This window comes from Stenella coeruleoalba, assembly GCF_951394435.1.
Source record: "Stenella coeruleoalba genome assembly, chromosome: 20".
In the NCBI taxonomy this organism is placed as follows: Eukaryota; Metazoa; Chordata; class Mammalia; order Artiodactyla; family Delphinidae; genus Stenella; species Stenella coeruleoalba.
The window spans coordinates 28783219-28798896 of record NC_137166.1 but is presented as its reverse complement, the minus strand read 5'-3'; the positions used below and the strand labels follow the sequence as shown (position 1 = coordinate 28798896).

At 42.5% G+C, this 15678-nt stretch overlaps 1 protein-coding gene across 1 annotated transcript in view; it reads right to left on the bottom strand.

The window, feature by feature from the left end:
• Positions 1 to 323: 323 nt before the first annotated feature.
• OGFOD1 (2-oxoglutarate and iron dependent oxygenase domain containing 1) overlaps positions 324 to 15678 on the bottom strand; it is a 56997-nt gene continuing 41642 nt past the window's right edge. The window contains exons 5-13 of the mRNA XM_079906255.1: positions 7369 to 7485; positions 6691 to 6782; positions 6357 to 6485; positions 5943 to 6056; positions 3911 to 3990; positions 3321 to 3631; positions 2084 to 2206; positions 1597 to 1655; positions 324 to 1104 (exon numbers count right to left, since the gene is read on the bottom strand). Of these exons, the coding sequence (XP_079762381.1) occupies positions 943 to 1104; positions 1597 to 1655; positions 2084 to 2206; positions 3321 to 3631; positions 3911 to 3990; positions 5943 to 6056; positions 6357 to 6485; positions 6691 to 6782; positions 7369 to 7485 (1187 nt within the window). The 3' untranslated portion in view covers positions 324 to 942. The remainder of the gene's footprint in view (positions 1105 to 1596; positions 1656 to 2083; positions 2207 to 3320; positions 3632 to 3910; positions 3991 to 5942; positions 6057 to 6356; positions 6486 to 6690; positions 6783 to 7368; positions 7486 to 15678) is intronic.

The window sequence follows — 15678 nt, the reverse complement described above, 5'->3', positions numbered from 1 at the left end:
TGAGATTAGAAAATCATATAGTCATAGTGGAGGCACAACTCCAGAATGGAAGAGCAGTGGGCACCTGAAAACTACTGCACATCTTCTTTACTGACCAGAAGTTTCTTGTGGCCACGTGGTTTTAGGCCAGGCTTTTTCCAAGGGAACAGACTACACATCGCCTAGTCTATACAGTCCACAGACAGTCACAGTGGAACAAAGCCACAGGCAGTGGGAGGAAGTGCAATAGGCCCAGAATGAACAGGGTGTAAGGTTCTGTAATCTTCTAAACCTGTGAAATTAGGAAGAACAGAATCTGCAGTCATAAATTCAAGAGTCCATATTTTAAAAAAAAAGTCACTGGAAACACGGATGAACCTTGAAGATTTTATGCGGAGTGAAATAAGCCAGTCACAAAAGGACAGACATTCTATTATTTGTCTTACGAGGAATATGAGTTGTCAGATTCATAGAGACAGAAAGTAGAATGGTGGCTGCCAGAGGCTGGGGGGAGGGGAAAATAGAGTTACTATTTAATGGGGACAGAGGTACAGCTGGGTAAGATGGAAGAGTTCTGGAGATGGATGGTGGTGAAGGCTGCACAACAATGTGAATGTACTTAATGCCACTGAACTGGACACTTGAAAAAGATACATTTTATGTCACGTATATTTTACCACATATTGTTTTTTAATCACTGAAGAAGCCAATATGGAAAATGAACTGAATGTTAAAGAAAAAGACAAAACCCCTTTTAATTTTACATCAAGAGATGAGTACCTAGCTCCAAGCTCAAGGTCTAGGCTGAGGATGATCATCATGAGCCCTACTAAAGGACAACCACACACAGCTTTAAGAACGCTGTCACACAGCTCACCTTGTAGCTCTCCTTCACTCGATGCCTAACTCTTCCAGACGTCCCAGTACTGAGGAAGGGTCTCCTCTTTCCAGCTTTGCCCAACCTTATTCATAATAGACAAATGAAAAGTCCCAGAAACCTGTTCTGTTTGGGAAAGTTTTCTTTTGTTCTAGGCTTCGGTGGTTAATATGCTTGACGAATTTCAGAGTTTCCCTATCTCTGTAGACCAAGGCCAAAGAATTGTTTTCTGGATTCACTGTTAGCAGCTGAAATAGGCAAATACAGTGATACATCAGAACACGGAGATTATATTCTCACCTCTTTTCTTGAACAGACGGTTCCATATCAAATACTCAGCCTCCGGCGATAAAGGATCCTTTAAAGTATCCTTTACTAGGAGGAGCTATTGATCTTGCTGTCCAGACATTTTCCAATAGGCCCCATTCCAGTACATACCCAGAAAAGTTTTACCTAATGCATTTATTTCTTACTACATTGAAAGATTCATGGGAATGCACCATCTGACTCTTAATTTATTTGGAATTTCTTTTAGCTGGGTAGAATGCTTAGTGATTATCCTTTAGCCTCTTTATTCCATGCTGAATACTTTCTACTAGAAATTAGAACCACTGCCAGCCAGACCAATGTGGATTTATCAGCTAAAGACACTGGCAGAAGGTCGTAAAAGTTGCGTCTCTGAAGAATGAAAGTGTCTTCAAGAACTAAAAAAGGATGGTTTGCTATCAGAAGCAACTTACCTCTTCATCTTCTCCTTTGGCAATGTAGGAGGTAAAGCCACCATACTCTGGCTCCCAGCCTTATGAAGGGAAAACAAAGAGCATTCAGAAAGCTCTCACATTGATCTGTTTGAATCATTGATCCCATGCTGCTTAAAACGGGGATCTGGGAGTTCAGTAGAACCAACTCTGACTTATGAGCCTGAATTTATCATTCAACCAACACTGAATAAGAACTGAAAACTAAGAACTAAATATAAAATACACCTAGAAGGACAATTACATAAAAGTGCTGGGGGGTTCATTAGATGGAAATTATGATTTAGTTCATCTCCTATACCTTGGTCACAGATACAAATAGTACTTTGAGTTGGGAGATGACTGAAATTCATGACCCCTAAGATCCCTTCCAGCAGAGCTCCTGTGATCTGAGATCCTGGCCAAGGCGAATTACTTGTGATCTTGGTTCAGTTAGAGAGGGTCACTCAGGAGAGACTGTCCCTCTTACCTTCACAGCCACAGTAGAGAAGTAAGTCCAGGGCAAATTCAGTCTTGCTGTTGTCATGAATTAAAGTGTAGTGACCAGTCTTCCAATGCCTCAGTTCCCCCTGGCATGTGGGAACACTTGATTCTAAGAAAAAAAACAACAGAAGGCCAGAAAAAAATAACCTTGATACTACTGTAGATTGCAAAAGAATGATAATTAGGAATAGTTATAGCACTAAAGAGAAACTATTTCCATAAACCTTCAGCTGACCTATTGCTCCATTATATTATTAAATATATAAGCCTTATAATGAAAAAAAGTTGACTTTCTATTTCTCTTTACCATGATTTTCAGATGGAGTATATATTAGCTGCCAGAAATTTTCTCTAAAATAACATGAATATTATTGTTAAATAAACTTTACTTTTTAGAGCAGTTTATAGAAAAGTTTCCCAGAAAGTACAGTTCCTCTACTCCTGCCACACACAACCCCTGCCCCTCCCCATCAGTTTCCGCTATTATTAACATCTTGCCTTAGTGTGATTTATTTGTTAAAACTGACCAATAATGATGTCCACAGTTTATGTTAGGGTTCGCTCTTGGTGTTGTACATTCTACTAGTTTAATGTCATGTGTCCATTCCATCTTGTTTGTAGATGATTAAACGTCCTCTGCTTTTAATAATTTCCTTCTACCTATCTGTCCAAATTCAAGCAAGTTTTTCTTAGGCTGATATTGGTTCTTAGCAGAAAGAAGCCACTCACCTTCCTCTTTATGTTCTTGTGTTTCAAAGTAGGTTTAGGTAAAGCCAGTCGTATTTCTCTCCACCATTTGTACTACTGTTAGCCTAATAAAATGTACTAGCTGTTCTTCCTACCCGGAATGCTGTCCTAGCAGATCCTTCTTGTCATTCAGATCTGAGCTTGGATGACAGCTCCTCAGACAGGCTGGTCCAGATTGCCCATTCACCTAAGAGGCCACCCAGTCATTCCTCAGCACATAACCCTATTCAGATTTCCTGCAGAGCACCTAGCCTTATTTGATGTTTTCTTGTTCGTGTATCATTTAATCTCTGTCTTCTCCTACTATCAATAGACTGTAAGCCAGGGAGAGCAGAGACCTTGTCTGTCGTCTTCTCCAGCTCCAGAAATAGGGCCTGGCATATAGTAGGTGCTTAAGAAATGTTTGTTGAATGAATAAATGACTGAATTGTGAATACCTAATAGTAAAAGAAGGACAGAACGTAACAGCAGCTTACCTTTCTTTGCATCGTTTTCCTCTGGCTCTGGGTCCATCTGTTCATTGCTCTGCTGACTGCTGTTGCTGATGGCCACCTGCCTGCTCTCTGGCTCAGAACTGCGGCTAGGCCCTTCTTCAGTGTTCTCAGCAGCAGAGGCTGCTTCTCCCTCTTTTTTGTCCTCAAGCTCACCTTCTTCTGAAGGGGCCAAGAAGTGAAGTTTCAGGCCTGTGAAGTTGGAGAGCAGCAAGAACATTGCCTCGGAGCGAAATAATGCCATGCAGTCCTTCAAGATGTTGGGAAGTTTGCTCTCCTCAGCCTTCTCGTAAAACCTGGAAAGCAGCGATGCCAAGGTGTTCATCAAAGCCACAGATGTAATATTACTCATGGGATGAAAGCTGATCATTAGCTTTGTATCTCTCTCCCTAAACCCTGCATAGCTTACTAACGTCCAAGTTGTTACAATAATGAGGTTTTGTTAGGGCCTGCTACTGGATGTCCCTGGGAACAAAACATCATTAGGGCAAATGCCCTATTATTGGAGGTGAGCCTTGCAGACAAACAGGCAGGTGTTGAATGCAGAAGCAAATGTCTTGGATGATGGGTTCTACCTTTTGTTAGGGGGACCTCGGCTGCTCCATTCCACATCTCCTTTCTCCAAAGCCTCACACACCTCTGCAAATTTCTCAGGCTGGAAAAGGAGCAAATGAAGCAGCAGTTAGCAGATCTCCCTATGATCCCACACTGGTCTTGCAGGTACAGCAGCTCTGGGGAATCATGCTGGCTGATTCCTAAAAGGGCCGGGTGACTCTCATCCCTTTCACACAACCTCCCCCAGTCCTGATATGCTGAAGCCAGAGCAAAGACTGGATAAATCGTCAGCATGCTTTAGCCAAGTCACCTGAGTGTCAATTTGGGCCATTTCCTTAAGTAGTTGTATGTCTTACATCAAATTGGTAAACCTCTCAAATTCCTGCATTTATTATAATGAAAATGTCTATATAATAATACAGATTCTTTAGGCCTCAGCTCACTCCCTTGATTTAATCAGCATTCTAAACTTAAAAAGTCCAGTGTAGTACAAGAAGCTGATTAATCTGTTAAAATAGTCTCCAGAAGAGCCTTTATAAGTACTTGTTTAATGCAGTTTCCCAAGAGTATTCTACAAACAGTAATCCTATCAGTTGTAAAACAGGAAAGAGGATCCCAAAGGATGGTTTAGGTGAGCTGAATCAAATAGGGTTAAACAAGTTTATTTACTATTAATACTTCTCAAATTCCTTAATATGCTATGTCAGCTATATAATTCAGAGACAGAGGCAGTATGTAGTGTCTCTCAACCTTTTTTTCAAGGAGGCACCAACTCTTGGGACTGATTCCATGGGACCCAGGGTCACCTGGGAAAAACCACACTCGCATACGTGATCTCATTTGGCCCTCACAACAACTCTTCAAGACGGGCAGGGCAAGTATTATCCCAGTTTAACTGATGATGAAATAAAAGTGAGACCTTAGTAATTTGCTCAGGTCAGTAAAACCACGGAGCTAAGACGTGAATATAAAGTCTTCTAGGGCTTCCGTGGTGGTGCAGTGGTTAGAAATCTGCCTGCCAGTGCAGGGGACACGGGTTCAATCCCTGGTCTGGGAAGATCCCACATGCCACTGAGCAACTGAGCCCGTGCGCGCCACAGCTACTGAGTCTGCACTCTAGAGCCCACGAGCCACAACTACTGAGCCCATGCCCCTAGAGCCCGTGCTCTGCGACAAGAGAGGCCACTGCGGTGAGAGGCCCACGTACCGCAGGGAAGAGTGGCCCTCGCTCTCTGCAACTAGAGAAAAAGCCCACGCACAGCAACGAAGACCCAACGCAGCCAAAAATAAATTTATTAAAAAAAAATAAGGTCTTCTAACTTCTAACCTGGTTCTCTCTCCACTATAATGTGCTACCTCATCATTCTCAAACATTTGTTACTAATTTGTTAATCAGCAATCTTTCTGTTATTTAAAAGTAATTGGTAAGTACCATAGTCATCAAATGACTAGGATGGGAACTACACACCACTCATCCCCAATATAGAAGTGTGTATGTGGGACTTCCCTGGTGGTGCAGTGGTTAAGAATCCACCTGCCAATGCATGGGACACGGTCGAGCCCTGGTCCAGGAAGATCCCACATGCCGCGGAGCAACTAAGCCCGTGCGCCACAACTACTGAGCCTATGCTCTACAGCCTGTGTGTCTAGAGCCTGTGCTCCGCAACAAGAGAAGCCACCGCAATAAGATGCCCACGCACCGCAACAAAGAGTAGTCCCCACTCACTGCAACTAGACAAAGCCCCCATACAGCAGTGAAGACCCAGTGCAGCCAAAAATAAATAAATAAAATAATTTTTAAAAAAGTGTGCGTGATTAAGATTCTAGAGAACTGGGGAATACCCAAGGGACTCGACCCACTAACATACGACTGATACCAATGTTAGCTATTATCATCATTTCTATACTTCATTTGAAGAAGAGGATGACGTAAACATGCTAACCAGGAACAAAACAAAAAGCAACAAAAGCTCTCAGTGATGCCTCTTCACCCACCCAGGAAGCAAGGCTGCAGGCCAAATGTGGTATATCAGACAGGATTTGCTGGCCTACCTTAAGGAACTCTTTTAGGAGAATTTCAGAGCTTTCTTCAAATTCTTCTTGAATTTGAACTTGGTACTCCATGTCGAGATAAGTAGGGTTGATCCAATCATACAAAATTTCATGCTACAAAGAAGCAGCAGATGCAAAGGGTGAGTTAATAATTCCTACTGCTTTTGTTCTGAATCATTTTACACTAGTAAAATATATGCAAATCTTCACTTTATAATTTTCTCCTTGTTAAATAAAGTTCTGGAAAACTCTGCCTTAGACAGACACTATCAAAAGTGTATCTAAGAAGGGTGGAAAGGCAAGCTCAAAGCCTAGTTCTGTTAGCAGGATGAGCCACTTTTAAAACCAGAAAAGCAAATGATACGCCACAGCTTTTCTAAGACAAGAATCCCAGCAACAGGAATTTATCCTTACATCTTGTGGGACGTGAGGGCTCCGAGGTATGAGAGGTTCAAAGTAGGTGGGAGGCCTGGTCAGTAAAGGACCGTGAAACCAGCCGCTGATGGACAAACGCGACTTTTCTTCAGACAGGACTTCAGAAACCTGAAAGGACAAGACCAGCAGCACATCAATGCAAAGACCAGCAGGGAAGATTACCAGCCAAGGCTCACTAATTTCAGGACCCTTCACACTAGGTGTGAAAACAACCTGGCCGGACAGTCCAACCGGAAGCCGTCACATTTAGAGAACGGGCGACTGAAAAGCATGCTCTTTGGCCCTCTATGTATTTGTGGTTCACAGTCTTTACCTGGTGAAAGGATACTGGAGACACTTCAAAGAAAACCAGTGTGTTCCACGAAGGGATAAGAGACTTGACAATCTGCTTCGGCTGAAAGTGTTCTGCGTGGGGCGAGAACACATCTGTAAATGTGCTTCATCGTCATTAACCACTTCCCGGCCGCCTCGTTTCACCTTGACAATTTGCCAATTTCTAAGGGTAGCTAAATGTCCCCTCCAGATCCCCATATGCCACCCGTTCCATCTGTTTTATATAGTTCTGCTAGGTGATATCTGTTCTTACTCCACCATCCTCTATTACTGATGAAGGCTGGAAAAGGTTCTGAACGTTTTCTGGAGTCGAGCTCTGGTGTCAGTCATTAAAAAAATAAAAAAGACCCTGACCTCCTATCAGAGGCACTGGTCCTGGCAGATTCATAGCCACGGGTGGCTGCACATGTTCTCTACCCTCCCACGGCCAGCATTCAGAAGCAGGGTCTGACTATTCCTCATCTTAACTCGGCTCTAACTTATCTCTGGAGTAATGATTATTTCAGGCACAACTCAGGAGAGGTGGCTGTCAGGGCTGGCAATTATCCCCCTGCAGTCGCCACTGTAATGAAGAGCTTCCATCTCCCGAGGCGCACAGACAGAGCGCCTAAGGACCCGGAAGTGGCTGCTGGTGTTGAAGAGCACGCCTTTGTCTTACCGTCAACGTTGTACAGGTCCAGGGTGCCCCCCAAGCTCCTGTCCCAGGGAGGAACCAGGTAAAGAATGAAGGCAATCCGGCGTCCTTCCAGCTCGTCGTCATGGCAGAGCAGGGCATCTGCAATAGTTCAGCGCACACCGTAATGTCCCTGTGCGGCAATGAGCAGCGGACATCTGACTCTGCGCTCACTATCAGTCCACCTGCTATTCCTCCATAATGTCAGCTCCTCCAGCTTTAAAATGACACTTCTCCTCTTTTATAATTACAGAAATAAAACTGTCAATATAGAAACTCTTAAAAACGCTGAAGAACATATATGTAGACTCAGAGACAATCACTACTAAAATTTTTACATATATTCTTCCAGTATTTTTCAACATACATGTATTTGCTTTTTAAAAAATTGCATCCTACAGTGGTTGTTTTGTGACTTTTTCTTTTATTACATGGCAAATGTCTTTTCTGTCATCTCTTTTAATGGCTGCATAGTTATTCTAGGACTGAGCAAGATAGGCATCCGAGCAAGGTGGGAGAGGGGAGGGGATGCTATGGGTGAAGTGAGATCATTCCACACGGAGGGGTTGTTTTAATAAACAAACATATTGAAAATAATGGAAGGCAGATTTCTCAGGGTTGAAGAATGGCATTGCAAATATGGAAAAGGAGAAATCTAGAATGAACCCTGTGGTGTGGAAATGAAACCAGAGGAATCAATGTGACTTGTCTAGAGCACAGGAAATACAAGATAACCCTGGAAAATCTTGTTTTGCTAGGAAGTAAGATATAATAAGAATGATGAGTGAGAGTGAGTGAAACCCACGTAGGGGCCTTCTCGGTGACAGACCTCTTGGTGTTCCCTGCTTATTGCTGATTGGAAAAAGAGGCTATGGAAATAAGCTGTGACTTCCTAGGCCCTCCATGAGAAGCAAAGAGCAGGCCCCAGCAGCTAATGACTGAGGAATAAAGAATGCAGAAACAAAGACAGGGCAGGCAGATGAGAGTAGCCATAACTTAATAAGTCAGTCACAAGGAATCCCAGTTCTGCTTCAATGGTAAAGGTAAGTCTGACACACATTCCTAAGCTGTTTTATAGAAACCAGACCCCCCACACCAGATAAGAAAAGCTGACCACGAGCATGTAGCCCCCAGACCGGCTGGAACCTGAAGATTGAGGATGCTGACCCCTGTGACCTCACCTTGTTACTTCACCATGCACCAATCAGAACTGTGCACGAGCTGATCACACACCCTGTGACCCTCTCCCTTACCTTGCCTTTAAAAACCCTTCCCTAAAACCCATCAGGGAGCCTGGGTCTTTTGGGCATGAGCAGCCCGTTCTCCTTGTCTGGTGCCCTGGAATAAACTACTTTCCCTCACCACAACCTGGTTTCAGGAGACTGGCTTTGCTGTGCATTGTGAGCAAACCGAGTTTGTTTCAGTTATCATGAGGACATACTAAAAGGATACAGAAGTCAGCTTAAAGGGGCTCCTCTTGATCAAATCAGGGACAATATGAGCATCAACATAATGACAGTAACCATTACATAAATAATAATCCTTAAATTCACACTGACATAAATGAGTGGGGAGAGGGAAAGGTTTTCTTTACAGTAGAATGACAACTAATAAAGAAATGATTTTATTAGGAAAGAAATCACCATTTGGCAACCTGCATAGTAATACTGTAGTAAGAAATATCAGTGGGGGCACGAGGGGAAGATGGCGGAAGAGTAAGACGCGGAGATCACCTTCCTCCCCACAGATACACCAGAAATACATCTACACGTGGAACAACTCCTACAAAACACCTACTGAACGCTGGCAGAAGACCTCAGACCTCCCAAAAGGCAAGAAACTCCCCACGTACCCGGGTAGGGCAAAAGAAAAAACAGAGACAAAAGAATAGGGACAGGACCTGCACCAGTGGGAGGGCGCTGTGAAGGAGGAAAGGTTTCCACACACTAGGAAGCCCCTTCGCGGGTGGCGGAGGGGGGGAGCTTCGGAGCCGCAGAGGAGAGCACAGCAACAGGGGTGCAGAGGGCAAGGCGGGGAGATTCCCGCACAGAAGATTGGTGCCGACCGGCACTCACCAGCCCGAGAGGCTTGTCTGCTCACCCGCCGGGGCGGGCGGAGCTGTGAGCTGAGGCTAGGGCTTTGGTCCCAGCGCAGGGAGAGGACTGGGGTTGGCGGCGTGAACACAGCCTGAAGGGGTTAGTGCACCACGGTTAGCTGGGAGGGAGTCCGGGGAAAAGTCTGGACCTGCCGAAGAGGCAAGAGACTTTTTCTTCCTTCTTTGTTTCCTGGTGCGTGAGGAGAGGGGATTGAGAGCGCTGCTTAAAGGAACTCCGGAGACGGGCGCGAGCCGCGGCTAAAAGCGCGGACCCCAGAGACAGGCGGGAGACGCTAAGGCTGCTGCTGCCGCCACCAAGGGGCCTGTGTGCGAGCACAGGTCACTATCCACACCCCTCTTCCGGGGAGCCTGTGCATCCCGCCACTGCCAGGTTCCCGGGATCCAGGGACAACTTCCCCGGGAGAACGCACGGGGGGCCTCAGGCTGGTGCAACGTCATGCTGGTCTCTGCCGCCTCAGGCTCGCCCCACACTCCGTGCCCCTCCCTACCCCCGGCCTGAGTGGGCCAGAGCCCCCGAAGCACCGGCTCCTTTAACCCCGTCCTGTCTGGGCGAAGAACAGATGCCCTCAGGTGACCTACACGCAGAGGCGGGGCCAAATCCAAAGCTGAGCCCCTGGGAGCTGTGAGAACAAAGAAGAGAAAGGGAAATCTCTCCCAGCAGCCTCAGAAGCAGCGGATTAAAGCTCCTCAATCAACTTGATGTACCCTGTATCTGACATGAATAGACAACGAATCATCCCAAATTGAGGAGGTGGACTTTGAGAGCAAGATTTATGATTTTTTCCCCTTTTCCTCTTTTTGTGAGTGTGTATGTGTATGCTTCTATATGAGCTTTTGTCTGTATAGCTTTGCTTCCACCATTTGTCCTAAGGTTCTATCCGTCTGTTGTTTTTTTTAAAATTTTTTTCTTAATAATTATTTTTTAATTTAATAACTTTAATATATTTTACTTTATTTTATTTTACTTTAGCTTCTTTTTCTTTTTTCCTTCCTTCCCTCCTTCCTTCCTTCCTCCCACCATCCCTCTCTCCCTCCTTTCTTTCCTTCTTTTCTTCTTTTTCTCCCTTCCTTCCTTTTCTTCCTTCCTTCCTTCCTTCCTTTCTTCTTCTACTAATTCTTTCTCTCTACTTTTTCTCCCTTTTATTCTGAGCCGTGTGGACGAAAGGCTCTTGGTGCTGTAGCCAGGAGTCAGTGCTGTGCCTCTGAGGTGGGAGAGCCAACTTCAGGACACTGGTCCACAAGAGACCTCCCAGCTCCACATAATATCAAACGGCGAAAATCTCCCAGAGATCTCCATTTCAACACCAGCACCCAGCTTCACTCAACGACCAGCAAGCTACAGTGCTGGACACCCTATGCCAAACAACTAGCAAAACAGGAACACAACCCCACCCATTAGCAGAGAGGCTGCCTAAAATCATAATAAGTCTACAGAGACCCCAAAACACACCACCAGATGTGGACCTGCCCACCAGAGAGACAAGATCCAGCCTCATCCACCAGAACACAGGCACTAGTCCGCTCCACCAGGAAGCCTACACAACCCACTGAACCAACCTTAGCCACTGGGGACAGACACCAAAAACAACAGGAACTACGAACCTGCAGCCTGCAAAAAGGAGACCCCAAACACAGTAAAATAAGCAAAATGAGAAGACAGAAAAACACACCGCAGATGAAGGAGCAAGATAACCCACCAGACCTAACAAATGCAGAGGAAATAGTCAGTCTACCTGAAAAAGAATTCAGAATAATGATAGTAAAGATCATTCAAAATCTTGGAAATAGAATAGACAAAATGCAAGAAACATTTAACAAGGACCCAGAAGAACTAAAGATGAAACAATGATGAACAACACAATAAATGAAATGAAAAATACTCTAAATGGGATCAATAGCAGAATAACTGAGGCAGAAGAACGGGTAAGTGACCTGGAAGATAAAATAGTGGAAATAACTACTGCAGAGCAGAATAAAGAAAAAAGAATGAAAAGAACTGAGGACAGTCTCAGAGACCTCTGGGACAACATTAAACGCACCAACATTCGAATTATAGGGGTTCCAGAAGAAGAAGAGAAAAAGAAAGGGACTGAGAAAATATTTGAAGAGATTATAGTTGAAAACTTCCCTAATATGGGAAAGGAAATAGTTAATCAAGTCCAGGAAGCACAGAGAGTCCCATACAGGATAAATCCAAGGAGAAACATGCCAAGACACATATTAATCAAACTGTCAAAAATTAAATACAAAGAAAGCATATTAAAAGCAGCAAGGGAAAAACAACAAATAACACACAAGGGAATCCCCATAAGGTTAATAGCTGATCTCTCAGCAGAAACCCTGCAAGCCAGAAGGGAGTGGCAGGACATACTGAAAGTGATGAAGGAGAAAACCTGCAACCAAGATTACTCTACCCAGCAAGGATCTCATTCAGATTTGATGGAGAAATTAAAACCTTTACAGGCAAGCAAAAGTTGAGAGAGTTCAGCACCACCAAACCAGCTTTACAACAAATGCTACAGGAACTTCTCTAGGCAAGAAACACAAGAGAAGGAAAAGACCTACAGTAACGAACCCAAAACAATTTAGAAAATGGGAATAGGAACATACATATAGATAATTATCTTAAATGTAAATGGACTAAATGCTCCCACCAAAAGACACAGATTGGCTGAATGGATACAAAAACAAGACCCATATATATGCTGTCTACAAGAGACCCACTTCAGACCTAGAGACACATACAGACTGAAAGTAAGGAGATGGAAAAAGATATTTCATGCAAATGGAAACCAAAAGAAACCTGGAGTAGCAATTCTCATATCAGACAAAATAGACTTTAAAATAAAGACTATTAGAAGAGACAAAGAAGGACACTAGATAATAATCAAGGGATCGATCCAAAAAGAAGATATAACAACTGTAAATATTTATGCACCCAACATAGGAGCACCTCAATACATAAGGCAAATACTAACAGCTATAAAAGGGGAAACTGACAGTAACACATTCATACTAGGGGACTTTAACACCCCACTTTCACCAATGGACAGATCATCCAAAATGAAAATAAATAAGGAAACACAAGCTTTAAACGATACATTGAACAAGATGGATTTAATTGATATTTATAGGACACTCCATCCAAAAACAACAGAATACACATTTTTCTCAAGTGCTCACGGAACATTCTCCAGGAGAGATCATATCTTGGGTCACAAATCAAGCCTTGGTAAATTTAAGAAAATTGAAATTGTATCAAGTATCTTTTCCAACCACAACGCCATGAGACGAGATATCAATTACAGGAAAAGATCTGTAAAAAATACAAACACATGGAGGCGAAACAATACACTACTTAATAAAGAAGTGATCACTGAAGAAATGAAAGAGGAAATAAAAAAATACCTACAAACAAATGACAATGGAGACACGACAACCCAAAACCTATGGGATGCAGCAAAAGCAGTTCTAAGAGTGAAGTATATAGCAATACAAGCCCACCTTAAGAAACAGGAAACATCTCGAATAAACAACCTAACCTTGCACCTAAAGCAATTACAGAAAGAAGAACAAAAAAACCCGAAAGTTAGCAGAAGGAAAGAAATCATAAAAATCAGATCAGAAATAAATGAAAAAGAAATGAAGGAAACAATAGCAAAGATCAATGAAACTAAAAGCTGGTTCTTTGAGAAGATAAACAAAATAGATAAACCATTACCCAGACTCATCAAGAGAAAAAGGGAGAAGACTCAAATCAAAAGAATTAGAAATGAAAAAGGAGAAGTAACAACTGACACTGCCGAAATACAAAAGATAATGAGAGATTACTACAAGCAACTCTATGCCACTAAAATGGACAACCTGGAAGAAATAGACAAATTCTTAGAAATGCACAACCTGCCAAGACTGAATCAGGAAGAAATAGAAAATATGAACAGACCAATCACAAGCACTGAAATTGAAACTGTGATTAAAAATCTTCCAACAAACAAAAGCCCAGGACCAGATGGCTTCACAGGCAAATTATATCAAACATTTAGAGAAGAGCTAACACCTATGCTTCTCAAACTCTTCGAAAATATAGCAGAGGGAGGAACACTCCAAATTGATTCTACGAGGCCACCATCACCTTGATACAAAAACCAGACAAGGATGTCACAAAGAAAGAAAACTACACGCCAATATCACTGATGAACATAGATGCAAAAATCCTCAACAAAATACTAGCAAACAGAATCAAACAGCACATTAAATGGATCATACACCATGATCAAGTAGGGTTTATTCCAGAACTGCAAAGATTCTTCAATATACACAAATCAATCAATGGGATACACCATATTAACAAATTGAAGGAGAAAAACCATATGATCATCTCAATAGATGCAGAGAAAGCTTTTGACAAAATTCAACACCCATTTAAGATAAAAACCCAGCAGAAACTAGGCATAGAGGGAACTTTCCGCAACATAATAAACGCCATATATGACAAACCAACAGCCAACATCATCCTCAATGGTGAAAAACTTGAAGAATTTCCACTAAGATCGAGAACAACACAAGGTTGCCCACTCTCACCACTCTTATTCAAAATAGATTTGGAAGTTTTCGCCACAGCAATCAGAGAAGAAAAGGAAATAAAAGGAATCCAAATCGGAAAAGAAAAAGTGAAGCTGTCACTGTTTGCAGATGACAGGATACTATACATAGAGAATCCTAAAGATGCTACCAGAAAACGACTAGAGCTAATCAATGAATTTGGAAAAGTTGCAGGATACAAAATTAATGCACAGAAATCTCCTGCATTCCTATACACTAACGATGAAAAATCTGAAAGTGAAATCAAGAAAACACTCCCATTTACCACTGCAACAAAAAGAATAAAATTTCTAGGAATAAACCTACCTAAGGAGACAAAAGACCTGTATGCAGACAATTGTAAGACACTAATGAAAGAAATTAAAGATGATACAACTAGATGGAGAGATATACCATGTTCCTGGATTGCAAGAATCAACATTCTGAAAATGACTCTACTACCCAAAGCAATCTACAGATTCAATGCAATCCCTATCAAACTACCACTGGCATTCTTCACAGAACTAGAACAAAAAATTTCACAATTTGTATGGAAACACAAGAGACCCCGAGTAGCCAAAGCAATCTTGAGAACGAAAAACGGAGCTGGAGGAATCAGGCTCCCTGACTTCAGACTATACTACAAAGCTACAGTAATCAAGACAGTACGGTAGTGGCACAAAAACAGAAAGACAGATCAAAGGAACGGGATAGAAAGCCCAGAGATAAACCCACGCACATATGGTCACCTAATCTTTGATAAAGGAGGCAGGAATGTACAGTGGAGAAAGGACAGCCTCTTCAATAAGTGGTGCTGGGAAAACTGGACAGGTACATTTGAAAGTATGAGATTAGATCACTCCCTAACACCATACACAAAAATGAGCTCAAAATGGATTAAAGACCTAAATGTAAGGCCAGAAACTATCAAACCCTTACAGGAAAACATAGGCAGAACACTCTATGACATAAATCACAGCAAGATCCTTTTTGACCCATCTCCTAGAGAAATGGAAAAAAAAAAAAAGAGATAAACAAATGGGACCTAATGAAACTTCAAAGCTTTTGCACAGCAAAGGAAACCATAAACAAGACCAAAAGACAACCCTCAGAACGGGAGAAAATATTTGCAAATGAAGCAACTGACAAAGGATTAATTTCCAAAATTTATAAGCAGCTCATGCAGCTCACTAACAAAAGAACAAACAACCCAATCCAAAAATGGGCAGAAGATCGAAATAGACATTTCTCCAAAGAAGAAACACAGACTGCCAACAAACACATGAAAGAATGCTCAACATCATTAATCATTAGAGAAATGCAAATCAAAACTACAATGAGATATCATCTCACACCAGTCAGAATGGCCATCATCAAAAAATCTAGAAACAATAAATGTGGGAGAGGGTGTGTAGAAAAGGAGGCAGTCCTGCACTGCTGGTGGGAATGTGAATTGGTACAGCCACTATGAGAACAGTACGGAGGGTCCTTAAAAAACTGAAAATAGAACTAAGGTATGACGCAGCAATCCCACTACTGGGTATATACCCTGAGAAAACCATAATTCAAAAAGAGTCATGTACCAAAATGTTCACTGC